Source organism: Pteropus alecto, unplaced genomic scaffold (genome assembly GCF_000325575.1).
Source record: "Pteropus alecto unplaced genomic scaffold, ASM32557v1 scaffold52, whole genome shotgun sequence".
NCBI lineage: Eukaryota > Metazoa > Chordata > Mammalia > Chiroptera > Pteropodidae > Pteropus > Pteropus alecto.
The window spans coordinates 3926312-3939632 of record NW_006433941.1 but is presented as its reverse complement, the minus strand read 5'-3'; the positions used below and the strand labels follow the sequence as shown (position 1 = coordinate 3939632).

The 13321-nt window shown below is 34.9% G+C and overlaps 1 protein-coding gene and 2 pseudogenes across 2 annotated transcripts in view; 2 read left to right on the top strand and 1 right to left on the bottom strand.

Annotated features, from left to right (window-relative positions):
• Window positions 1–13321, bottom strand: part of ULK2 (unc-51 like autophagy activating kinase 2) — a 94080-nt gene that overhangs the window by 29774 nt on the left and 50985 nt on the right. For both annotated transcript variants that reach the window (XM_006908416.3, XM_025044363.1), the window contains exons 14-15: window positions 8717–8777; window positions 1200–1337 (exon numbers count right to left, since the gene is read on the bottom strand). In XM_006908416.3, coding sequence (XP_006908478.1) covers window positions 1200–1337; window positions 8717–8777 — 199 coding nt within the window. The remainder of the gene's footprint in view (window positions 1–1199; window positions 1338–8716; window positions 8778–13321) is intronic.
• On the top strand, window positions 8557–8675 carry LOC112477078 (annotated as a pseudogene).
• On the top strand, window positions 11126–11244 carry LOC112477067 (annotated as a pseudogene).

Sequence of the window (13321 nt, the reverse complement as noted above, 5' to 3'; positions counted from 1 at the left end):
CAATTAACAACTTTGTATAAATGCAATTTCACATATAGGCAAGGACTATGTAGCTGCAGAATAAGTTACCAGAAGTTCAAGTGTTGGTTCAAAAGGTACATGCAATAATTATTTTCATAGATACTGCTAAATGCCCTCTGTAGATGTTTTCTCAATTTAATCCTATGAGATGATGAGGATCATTTTATATTCATTGAGCTATTTATTTGGTGGGCCCTTTTAATCTAAAATCTTGTATCCTCTAATTCTGGAAAAAAGTTTGACTATCTTCTAGAAATTTTCTTCATCATTTTACTTGTTCTTTCTGGAATGCCCATATTGATTAATCCTTGAAGAATATTATTTATCTGTATTTTCCATTTTTATTTGATTCACCTATTTCAGATACTTCAACTTTATGTTCCAACATTTATTTTCATTTTGGTTTTTATATTTTTGTAATGTCCAGGAGGTCCTTTTTATTTTGATTGTTTTCAACAGCATTTCATTATTTATGGATATAGTCTCTAACCTATGTCTAAGGGTACTAATTTCTAAAATAAATTTCTTTTTTTAATATTCTTGCTATTTTCTTCAGAGACAGTTTTTTCTGTTTTTAGCCTTATGCTTCATTTTCATCCCTCCACTATAAGTTCTCTTGAGATTTAGGTCTCCAAGAGTACTATGGGGCACAGTTACTTTCATTTTGTCAGAATCTCTGATTGCACGAACATTTACACCTGCCCTGCTATGTATCAGGCATCTATCTTCCATTCTCTTTCTGTTTTCTAGAAATTTATTAAAATCTCTCACCCACTGAACATTTATTCTTATTTTATTTGTCTCTGTGGACTTAACACCATTGTCATTCCTTTGCTGCCTTCATGAGGTTTCAGGATGTAGAAGAACTATGTAAATAATCTGCTACAACTGGTGAGATTTCATTTTTTAAAAAATTCTTCCTCAATTCTTAAAAATAATTTTATTTGTGGACAAATATATATATATATATAATATTATCCAGCCAAGCTTAAGTATTATTTAAATAGATCCATCACAAAAAAATTTTTATTATTCAATTTTTGTACAATTTTGTACACCTCCATTATACACATATGTAAGAGACTTAAGTTAGCTATGAAAAGTAACAGATCTTTCTATAATGACAAAATTTTAAAAGAAAAGAAAAAAAATTAAAAAGGAAAAAAATACTAGCTTACCTTGGAGAACCATGTAGATTTGTGCCAGAACTGGCAGTAGATGTAAGATTCTGCTCTATGCGCTGATAATTCCTTATCTGAGTAGGAACTGGAATTGGTGCTGTTTCACTCTGAGGTGACACAGTAGGCTGGCATTGACTGCAACCATAATTTATTGAAAAAAGAAAGAAATACAAGTAAGACTTTTATTTCATTTGACCCATTGGTGATATTTAGAGACAATTCTAGAAGCCAAATGATTAATTCTGTATGTGAATAAAAAAATGATCATCTTAAAAAAATATATAAAGCAAAAATAATTTCATTTGTCATTTAAAGAACTTTCCTGGCATTCATATCATATTGAGGACTAAGAACTGGAACAAGAACTGGAAAAACATTCCTCTACAATAAGAAAAGTAGTTTGGTAAAACTGAGTTTCATCTGCTCACATTCTGCTATTCATTATTATGTGAGAGAGAAAAAATATTTCTAGGAAAATATGCTGGGTAAAAGAACAGGCAGTTCAAGAGCAAAGATGACTGGAATGTTTACAAAAGTTATGAATGCAGTAAGCATTCCCAAGGACCTTTGACTTTTATGAAGACTGAAAATACATTGTGTAACTTTCAAAGCATAGAACTGATTTGAGGTTCACATTTTTAAGTGTTAGTACTTGGTTTCTTAATAGCTTCTTTCCTTACTTTTCATAAATTCAGAAATATTATGTCCTTAGATGACTTTCAATTTGATTGGCAACATATCTTGAAACATGAGGAATAATACAGGGCTTTAAAAAAATGACTTATTTCATTCTTCTGCCCTTCTATAATTCTAAAAAAGACACAATCTCTCACTTTTTCCCAATTACAACATTATAAAGAGATTATATAGTTATCTAAACAAAACAAAGTATAATTTTAGAATTTTTTAAACCATTAGAGTATTTCATATTTAAATCAAAAGAAAATCTCATCTGTAGCAGTGATGTTAGTTGCCTCCCCGATATGCATTCACCAACTGTTTCTTACTAACAACTCAAATTTTATAGAAGGTAGTGATTATGACATATCCAAGATTCCCTTGGAGCCATGAGTAGTCATATGTTTTTCTTGGTCAACAGGTATAAGTGGAAATCCTCTATCCATTCTTCCTCCTTTCCAGAATGTGGATATGCTTGCTGGAGCATCAGCAGCTATCTTAGAACCGTGAGGAAAAGGCCAAAAGAACTGTAGAAAATTTTCTTGAGCCAAAGGAAACAAAGGCAAAATATTTATCTTGACTAATAACTATTTATCTTGACTTTTCTTTGTGTGAGAAAATGAAACCTTTAGTTTTCAACCACACTACACTCAGAACCCTGTTGTTTATAGTCAAGTGGAATTCCTCATTGATACATGATTTAGTGTGATTCTATAAGTTCTCACTATTTTTCATTTAGGTAATTTTATTAAATATCTCTTAAATACTATGATTTGTTTATGTTTTCACTATCTACATATGAATGCGAAGTTTATCTACAACCTCAAAATAAAACAAAACACTTCTACTTGAAACTAAACAGCTTTATAGGACTTTGTTAACCAACTCTGGTGCCTACAACCCAGTGTATGCAAAGGCCAGACAGTTTAAGTTGCTCAATAATAGAACAACCGGCACAGGCATCAAGTACTGAAATGTGCATGAACAAATGCCACCTTTTTACCGTCCCAATTTATGAAACAAATAAAGAGCTGATGAAGCAAACACATCTGGGAATTTTTTAAACTTACACATTGTCAAGTTCTAATATTTTCCTTGTTAATAACCAAAGGGAAATTAAGAAGCTAGATAAAGAAACCATAAGAAGTAAACTTAGCAACCTCATATCAAGGCACCTCTCTCAGAGAATCCCAAACAACCAGATGCCCTCTCGAATAATTCTGGCTCCTCCACCTCACAGCACATTAAGAGATGAACAGCCATGGCAGATGTTCTATAAATGTCTCAGACAGTTGCTGGACAGGAACTTTAAACAGGCTTGCTCAGTCTAGAAAGTCTTCCTTGGACAAAGTCCCAGAGCTCCACTAGTTAAGACTACTGCAGTTACTTTTCTGTCTAGCTTTATATTAATAAAGCCAGTGTTTAACCATTTCTTGACTCTCTAAGCCTAAGGTGAGGAGAGGGAAAGGCTACATATGCCGAGTCTCCTGCATGTCCTCCTCACTTCCATTAGGGTCTTGCAGTTGAGAGGATTCTCTTTGTGCAAAGTCATCTTTGACCTGCATAGAATACTAGGAAGATGAAGCAGTGTGCTCACACGGTAACACAATCAATCATATGTTATCCTATCTACTCTCTCAAATGCTGAGAGGAAGACACAAATGCGAAGGACAAATAAAAGACTAGGTGACTGAACAACAGCTTCTTCAAATTCACAACCTTTATAATAGGAAGTTCCCAATTGTTCCCTCTATGTTTTAGAAAGATTCCATGAGAAAATCCTAAGAGGTTAACAAGTAATCAGGATGGCAGGAATACAACTAGAATGTAACATCAAGGCCAGAGGGAGAGAAGAGAGAAGGATGCATGCATTCTTCCCATGAAACCCAATCTCTGCAGCCAAATGCTGAGCCACAGCTGTGAGCTCATATAATGGAGAGCAACAGAGAAGAAAGGGCCTAATCTGGTATAGAGGCCCATAGTGGCAGATGGAAAGCAAGTGACAGGTCCAGCAAGAAAGAAGTTAGTGTCTATAGGGAGGCCATCATAAAAGTAGGAATCCACTCAGAGACGATACAATGCAGCATGTGCGGCACACACAGTTTGTCTCCATTAATGGCTGATAACAACTAGTCTTCAAAATTCTGATATTCTAAAACTAAAATAAACAAGTAAACAATAAAACAACAATAAAAATAAATAAAACAAAAAATTGCTTAATTAAAAAATTTTCTGATATCCTAACACTTATATTTATGTCTACTATTTCTCTGGATGCACAAGGAATGGATATCACGGTCCCTACATGTACTAAAGACTGTCATATGGATAGTGAAGAAAATTATTACTAAGAAGTGCTTCTTTAGGTAAAAATGCATACATCAATTAAGAAAAGTTAAAGAATTATACCATAGAAAGAGAAGCTAAGAAAAAAAGCAAAGATAACTAAGGAAGAAAAAATGACAGCAAATCAAAAGTAAAAACTTGGAAATATACAATTCCCATATTTAAAACATATCCTCAAAGAAAGGCAGCAAACAGGTCTGCACAAAATTTGCTTACCCCATGGTTCCAAAACTGTACATCAAGGGACTCCAGGGTGCTACCACTACTCAGAGTTATTGTATGCAATTGAAATAGATTGTTATAACTTTAAGATGTTTCATGTAACCACCACGGTAACCACAAAAAAAAGTATGTATAGAATATACACAATAGAAAATGAGAAGAGAGTCAAAGCACATCACTACAAAAGAACCAAAACAAAGGAAAGTAGTTAAGAGAGGAAGTGAGGAGTAAAAAATGCCACAAGACGTAAGGAAAAGTAACAAAATGGCAATAATAAATCTTTCCTTATTAGGCTGAAAGTGAAAGGATGGAAGGAGATATTCCATGCAAATAGTAGCCCAAAGAGAGCAAGGATAACTATATTAATATTAAACAAAATAGACTTTGAGTCGAACACTGTTACGAGACCAAAAAAAAAAATACATTATATAATGATAAAATGGTCAATTAACCAGGAAAATATGAAGCAAATATTGACAGAATTGAAAGGAGAAATAGACAATTCTACAATAATAGTTGGACACTTCAATGCCCCACTTTCAACAGTAGATAAAACAACCAGATGAAAGATCAATAAAGAAATAGTAGCCCTGAACAACATGACCGGCAAGTGAACCTAACAAACATATATAGAATACTCCTCCCGCCAACAGAAAAATATACATTCTCAAGTGCACATGCAACGTTCTCCAGGACAGACCACATGTTAGACCACAAAAAAAAACCTAAACTAATTTTCAAAAATTGAAATCATATAAAATATCTTTTCTGATCATAATGGATAGAAACAAGACATCAACAAAAGCAGAAGGAAAACTAGAAAATCCATAAATATGTAGAAATTACAAACACACTCTTAATCAATGAGTCAAAGAAGAAATCACAAAAGAAACCAGGAAATGTGTTGAGAAAAATTAAAATAAAAATATAACATAGCAAAACTTATGGGATACAGTGGAAGTAGTACTAAGATGGAATTTTATAGCTATAAACACTCAAATTAAAAAATATCTCAAATAAACAACCTAACTTTACACTCCTTAAGGAACTAGAAAAAGAAACTAAATCCAAAGCTAGAAGAAGTAAATTATAAAACTGAGGCAACAGAAAAACAATAGGAAAAAAAATAAAGAAACTAAGAGTTGGTATTTTTAAAAGCTCAATAAAATTGACAAACCCTTAGCTAGATTAACTAAGAAAAAAAAAGAAGACTCAAAATCAGAAGTGAAAGAAGGGAGTAAGGGACATTACAACTAATGCCAGAGACATAAAGTGGATTATAAGAGAATACTATGAACAATTGCTTGCCAACAAATTGGATAACCTAGAAAAAATGGATAACTCCCTACAAATACACAACCTATCAAGACTAAATCACGAAGAAGGAGAAAATGCAAACACTCGTAACTAGTAAGAAGACTGAATCAGTAATCAAAAACCTCCCAATAACAAAAAAAAGCTCATGACCAGAAGGCTTCACTGGTGAATTCTACCAAACATTTAAAGATTTAAAACCAACAATCCTCAAACTCTTCCAAAAATTAAAGAGGAGGGAACACTCCCAAGCTTATTCAATCAGTTCAGCATTACCCAATACCAAAGCCAGACACAGACGCTACAAGAAAACTACATAATAGTATCCCTGATGAAATTTGATGTAAAAATCAACAAAATACAAGCAAAACAAATTCAACAGCACATTAAAGGGATAATACACCATGACCAAAAAGAATTTATAATACACATTAACAGGACAAAAACTACATTACCTCAAGTGATACAGACAAAGCATTTGACAAAATCCAACAAACACCCTATCATGATAAAAACACTCAACAAACTAGAAAGAAACCACTGTATCATAAAAAAAGCCATATATGAAAAGCACACAGCTAAAATCAAACTCAATGGTGAAAGCTTGAAAGCCTTCCTCTATGATCGGCAACAAGACAAGGATTCCCATTCTCACCACTTCTCAATATAGAATTTCTAGCCAAGGCAATTAGGCAAGAAAAAGAAATAAAAGACATTCAAGTCAAAAAGGAAGAAGTAATTTATCTCTGCTTACAGATAACATCATCTTAAATGTAGAAAACCCTAAAGATTACACATACACCCCACTAAAATTAATAAATTCAGCAAAGTTGCAGAATACAAAATCAACACACAGAAATTAGTTGTATTTCTATACACTAACAATGAACAATTCAAAAAGAAAATTAAAAGAAGAATCTCATTTATAACAGTATCAAAAAGAAGAAAATAGCTAAAAATAAATCTAGCCAAGAAGGTGAAAGACTTACGTGCTGGAAACTACAAAATATGGCTGAAATAAATTAAAGACATCCCCCATTCGTAGATTGGAAGACTTAATATTGTTAAGATGTCAATACTACCCAAAGTGACCTAAATACAGATCAATGTAATCCTTATCAAAATACCAATGACATTTTTTGTAGTAATAGAAAAATCTGTACTAAAATTCATATAGAATCTGTGGGGACCCTAAATAGTCAAAATAATCTTGGAAAAGAAGAACCAAATTGGAGGTCTCAAACTTCTTGATCTCAAAATATATAACAAAGCTACAATAATCAAAAGTGTATGGTACTGGCATAGAGATAGCCATATAGACCAATGAGTAGAATAGAGCTCCCAGAAACAAATCCTTACGTATGCAGACAAATGATCTTTGACAAGGCGTCAACATCACTTAATGGAGAAAGGACAGTCTCTTGAGCAAATGGTCCTAGGAAAACTAGGTATCTGCATGCAAAAGAATAAAATTAGAACTTTACTTTACACCATAGAAAAAAATTAACTCAAAAGAGACTAAAAATCTAAACATAAGACTCAAAACTATATAACTCCTAGAAGAAAACACAGGAGGAAAGGTTCATGCCTAATATTTGGATTAGGCAATGATTCTTGGAAGTGGATACCAAACACACAGATAACAAAACAAAAAAAAGACAAATGGCACTGTATCAAATTTTAAACCTTCTGAGCTCAAAGGGACACATCAACAGAGTGAAAAGACAACCTATGGAATGGGAGAAAATATTTGTAAATCACATATCTGATAAAGTTAATACCCAAAATATATAAAGAACTCCTATAACCCCAAAACAAAAAATAACCTGATTAAAAATGGACCAAGAACTTGGATAATTTCTCCAAAGATGATATACAATGGCCAACAGTATATGAAAAGATGCTCAAAACCACTAATTATTTAAAAAATGCAAATTACAACCACAATGAGATATCAACTCACACCCATTAAAATGATGGCTATTAAAAAAAAAAAAGATGGTTTTAATTAAAAAAAAAACAAAACAGAAACTAACAAATATTGGTGAGGATGTGGAGAAATTCAGAACCCTTTTACATTGTTGCTAGGAATGCAAAACGGTGCAACCATTACGGAAAAAAAACAGTATGGAAGCTTCTCAAAAAATTAAAAATAGAATTATCATATGATCTAGCACCCCCACGTTTGGGTATATATCCAACAGAATTAAAAACAGGGTCTCAAATAGATATTTGCACATTCACATTCACAGCAGCATTATTCATAACAGCCAAGAGGCAGAAGCACTCCATGTGCACATCAACAGACAAATGGATAAATAAAATGCGGTATACTATTTAGCCTTAAAAAGGAAATTCTGACATGTTACAACATGAATGAATGTTAAGGACACTGTGCTGAGTGAACTAAGCCAGTCACAAAAAGACATATATTGTATGATTCTATTTATATAATGAGGCATCTAAAGTAGTCGAATTCATAGAAACAGAAAACAGAATGGTGGTTGCCAGGACCTGGGGAAGTGGGGAATGAGAGTGTTGTTACAATGAGTACTGAGTTTCAGTTTTACAAGATAAAAAAGTTCTGGAGATCTGTTGCACAACACTGTGATTATACTTTATTGGACTATAAACTTAAAAATGTTTAACACACCAGATCTTATGTGTGTTTCTTTTACAATTTAAAAAATTTTTAATGATAAATTGTGAAACAAAATAAATTTTAGAATTAACACAAAGTTCCATAACTTTACTAAAAAAACTATGAAAATTCTTTTAGTTAATTATATGTAAACACTACAGCCATGCCACCCTGAACACATTCAATCTCATCTGATCTTGGAAGCTAAGCAGGGTCAGGCCTGGTTAGTACTTAGATGGGAGACCGCCTAGGAAGACCGGTTGTTGTAGGCGTAAAAAAATTAAATTAAAATAATAATTATATGTAAACATACCCTCCACACATCAAGAACTCATTTGAAGCTCGTCTGCCAGCAGTTCCCGTTGGTATATCATCTAAAAGAGAATGGGAAAAATTCAGTCAGTTCTGCTACACCACCTGCTTAAAAAATGTAAATCGTTCCTACACGATTAGGAAACAATGTGAGCACAACCACTTGCTTACGTGCAATTTTGTGCATGAATAACAATGGGTGAACACAGAACACTGCACCCAGCTAAATTCACAGGCTGCAACCCTTTCAATTCCCACTTCTATAAGAAAACATCAGGTCTTTTCAAGGTAAAGTGTCATATTTAGTACAGTGTTTATCTATTTCTTCAACATTTAATGTGCAAAAACTGTGCTTTTTATCATGTTCCTTTTAACATGTCACTGACAAGGTTTTGAGTGCTATACCCCTAATCCCAATTTATGCACAACCTCTGTGGTTTTTACTAAACAATTTTGCAGGTTGTAGTGATTTTTAGGAACATTATGTCACATTCTAGCACAAATGACTGTAAACAAAGTCTACTTCACTCTAACACTGGAGCACCCCCATCCTCAAGCATAACACTTTCCTGGGTCTTGCATGGCTTACTGTCATGGAAGGTGGGGCCTCTCAGACATGGTAGCACATGCCACAGGCCATCTTCATCTACTCCTCTGTCATTTGTATATGGGAACATAGCACATCTCAGAAGGCAGGGGCCCTTCACTCCTTGTCACTGTTAAATCCACTACATCATATTGCCCCGTGTGATTTTTAATGGCTGTAAGGGTATAATTAATGCGTATTGATGTGAAATCACAGTATTGACCAAATAATATAAATTTAAAAAAAATAAAGTAAACTATACTGCTAACTTATGTTCAAAAAAGGAAAAACAAAAAACCAATCACAAATATAGCTTTGAGTGGCCCTAAATGGAAGCTGAGAAAAGCATTTATTTTGGCACATCTGAGATCCCTGCTCTTAAGAAGCTTATATTCTAGTAATGAAAGAAGGTAATAATGTCAGGTAGTGACAGGAGATATAAAGGAAAATAAATAAGGATAAAGGGATAAAGAGAAGTAGGGCAAGGAAACAGTCTATTTTAAAGACAATAGTTGCCTATAGCAGGGGTCCCCAACTCTGGGGCTGTGGACCAGTACTGGAACCGGCCTCACAGCAGGTGGTGAGCAGCAGGCCAGCAAGTGAAGCTTCATCTCTATTTGCAGCTGCTCTCCAGCACTAGCATCACTGCCTCAGCTTCACCTCAGATCATCAGGCATTAGATTCTCATAGGAACACCAGTCGCTGGTGCCAAAAAGGTTGGGGACCACTGGCCTATAGGGTAATGGAGAAAACAGGGTAGAATGGGGTGGGAGGCAGGGATAGAAGCTAGATTTCGCTAAGTGTCCATCATTTTGTAGCTATGAGTTTGAAACTGTACGTAATCATGAAACAAAGTTAAACAAAAGAATAAACCCTAGAAATCAAAAGTATAATGAAGCAAAGGAATCTAACCATATACCAATTTGGTAGCATAATCACCAAAAGTGAATTATTTCCAGAGACTCTGAAACTGGATAATTTGGACATTCCTATGGACAAAAAGACCCACAAAAAGGTTTTAAATGGTTTTTTTTTTCAGCAATCATATTGTTAGTTTGATACCATATGGTTATTTTGAAACAAGAGAGAGAATGGGAAAGAGAAAAGAGCCTAAACTCAAAAAGGCAAGAAGCACAGCAGTCAACAGCCTTAAAAATTCAGGAGCTAGAAAGTTGATATAAGTGGTATTTGACCTAGTAGACCCAAGAAGATAGAATCCTTAGCAAGCAGGAGAGCCCAGAAGTAAATCAATTTATATCAGATTCCCAAAAGGCTGAGTACTTAGCAATACCAGATAACTTTCAAAGTAGCATTGAAGGTAGTACTGAAAGGATTATTTTAAAGTCAATTTGGAAGCAGAATTTATATCCTTTCCCCAGCTCTATGCAGAGAAGCAACACCCATCCCCCACACTACAGGAAAAGGCTGGATGTTTATACCTGGACAATATAAAACTGAAAGTCTCTAGACTGCAGAACACCAGGCAGAGATGAAGACAGCAATATATAATGAGAAGTTATTGGGGGAAAGGAAATTAGTAGAAAAATTTTACACACTGACTTTTAAGACCTCCAGCCTTCTTCCCCTGTTTGGCTCCCCCTGTGATATCACGTATATACTCTTTAGACAGAAGACTGGCTGAGTCTTCTCTTTGGGGAATCTGAGAACCACGCCCCATCCCCACTACCTACCAAAAGGAAGCAGTCCAAGGTAGTGACTCGCTCATTGTTGAGGCTCGCTGTCCATAATTACGAGCACACAACAATCATCAAATATCCAAAGAAAGAATCTAATATGAAAACCACACTCTAAAACAAACTAGGGGTCTACGGCCATGCCATCCTGAACAAGCCCAATCCTATCTGATCTTGGAAGCTAAGCAGGGTTGGGCCTGGTTAGTACTTGGATGGTAGACCACCAAGGAAGACGAGGTGCTGTAGGCGTAAAAAATAAAAAATAAAGGATTATAAGCTGACAAGATCCTTGTAATCTGTGAAGTCAACCAAGGGTTGCCTCGCCTAAAAAAAAAAAAAGTTAAAATAAACAAATAAATAAGTAAATAAAAATAAAACAAATTAGGAGGGAAAAAATTAAGACATTTTTCAAGGAAAAGTTAATATATATATTAATGTGTGTGTGTGTGTATAAAATTAATGTCTTCAGAGATAAAACAAAATATTGCACCCTGAAGAACAATAATATTCAGAGGTGGAAAAGGAGCTTCTGAAAATTCAAAATAGCAGAGCATAAATTTAAAAAATAGGTTAGAAGAAGAAAACATTAAGGAAATTTTCCTAAAAGTAGAGCAAGAAGACAAAACAAGGTGAGAAAATCAGAGGCAGGAGCTCAGGTATTTGTTATATTACTACTTTTAAATTGTATAAATGTTTTAAATATCTTATATGGGGACTTCTGAAGAGGAATTTTTACTCAAAAAGCTAATTAACTCTTTGTTCTGCTTCTGTAGATATGCTTACTGCATAGGCTGTACTCAAAATTAACTAAAGACTCTTCTTCCCTTTTGCTTGTTCTGTCCGAGCAACAAATGTAACTTCCTGTACCCTTTAACAACTCCCACACTTTGTAACTCTTTCTAACTGCCTGCAACCCATAGCAATTCCCACACTTTGTAAACATCTGAGGACAAATTAACCAATCAGCCCATGCTAAATGAGTTCTATATAAGGAACGTTGCAACTGAGCTCCTGGCCCAGATCTTCCAGCCCAGCCTAGCAACTGTGGGACTGCAGTTCTCCAACTCTCTGAGTGCGGCTTGGTTTCTTGCAGGTCTGACTTTTGCAACTTTTCCACAACACTTCCAGTTCCAAGTTTCCCATGTAATGGGCTTGAAAATCACCAGTCCATCCTAATAAGTAAAAAGCTGAACAGACTGAAAAATCAGAAACTCTTCTTGGATCCAAAAGATAGGGGAGGATACAGAGCAAACCAATGCCCCCAAGACTGGAGAAACAAATACAGGGAGCTCTGGCTTACCTGAAAAAAGAAAGACTCACCAGCAGAAACCTCCTCAGAAATTAGAGCCAGGACAGAAAAGCCTGAACCATAATTGACAATCCACTGGAGGCTCATAGCAAACAACTCTTAAGAGTTAAAAACTCCTGGAGGATCCAGTCAGAGAGGGGCTCACAATATCAGATTTACCTCCAGGAACTCAATCAGGTTCCCACAGTAAATATCAAAGAAAAATCCCTTCCTGCTTCCAGCATGGAGGGAAAGGAAACACTTTTAATTATGTCCCAGCATTCTGATCTTCGTAACAAGGCGTGCCCTCAGGGGAAACTAATTAATCAGAGGTTAATCTGCTCAGGTTAAGCTCAGAGCCTAACTGACCTGGGGAAAAGGAAGTACCCAACTCTAGCCGCCTCTAGCCATCCTGTCTCATCTAAGGCAAGAAGAAGAAACTAAAAAACACTTGAGAAGTTGAAAGACCAGACTCACTGAAAGCCTGGAGACCTAATCACAGGCCTAGAGAACACCGCCTCTGCCCCTATACCCCACTACCACATTACTAAAGCCCTTTTACAACTCTTCCTTTCACCCTGTACATCATGTATAGCTACCAAGAAAAAAATTACAAGGCATACCAAAAAGCAAAAACACAATTTGAAGAGACAAAGTATCAGAACCAGACATGGCAGGGATGTTTGAGTTATCGGACCAGGAATTTAAAAGAACTACAATTAATATGCTAAGGGCTCTAATTGAAAATGTAGACAGCATAAAAGAACAGACGGGCAATGTAGCAGAGAGATAGAAATCTATGAAAGAACCAAAAAAGCTAGATATTAAAAAAAGAAAACACTAACGGAAATGATGGGCTTACTAGTAGACTAGACACAGGTGACAAAAAAAAAAATCTTTGAGCTAAAGAATACGTCAAAAGAATCCTTGAAAAGCAAAAAACAAAGAGAACAAAGACTTAAAATACCAGAACGGAATATCCAAGGTCTGTGAAACTACAAAAGGTCTAACATGAGTAATGAGATTACCAGGAGAAGA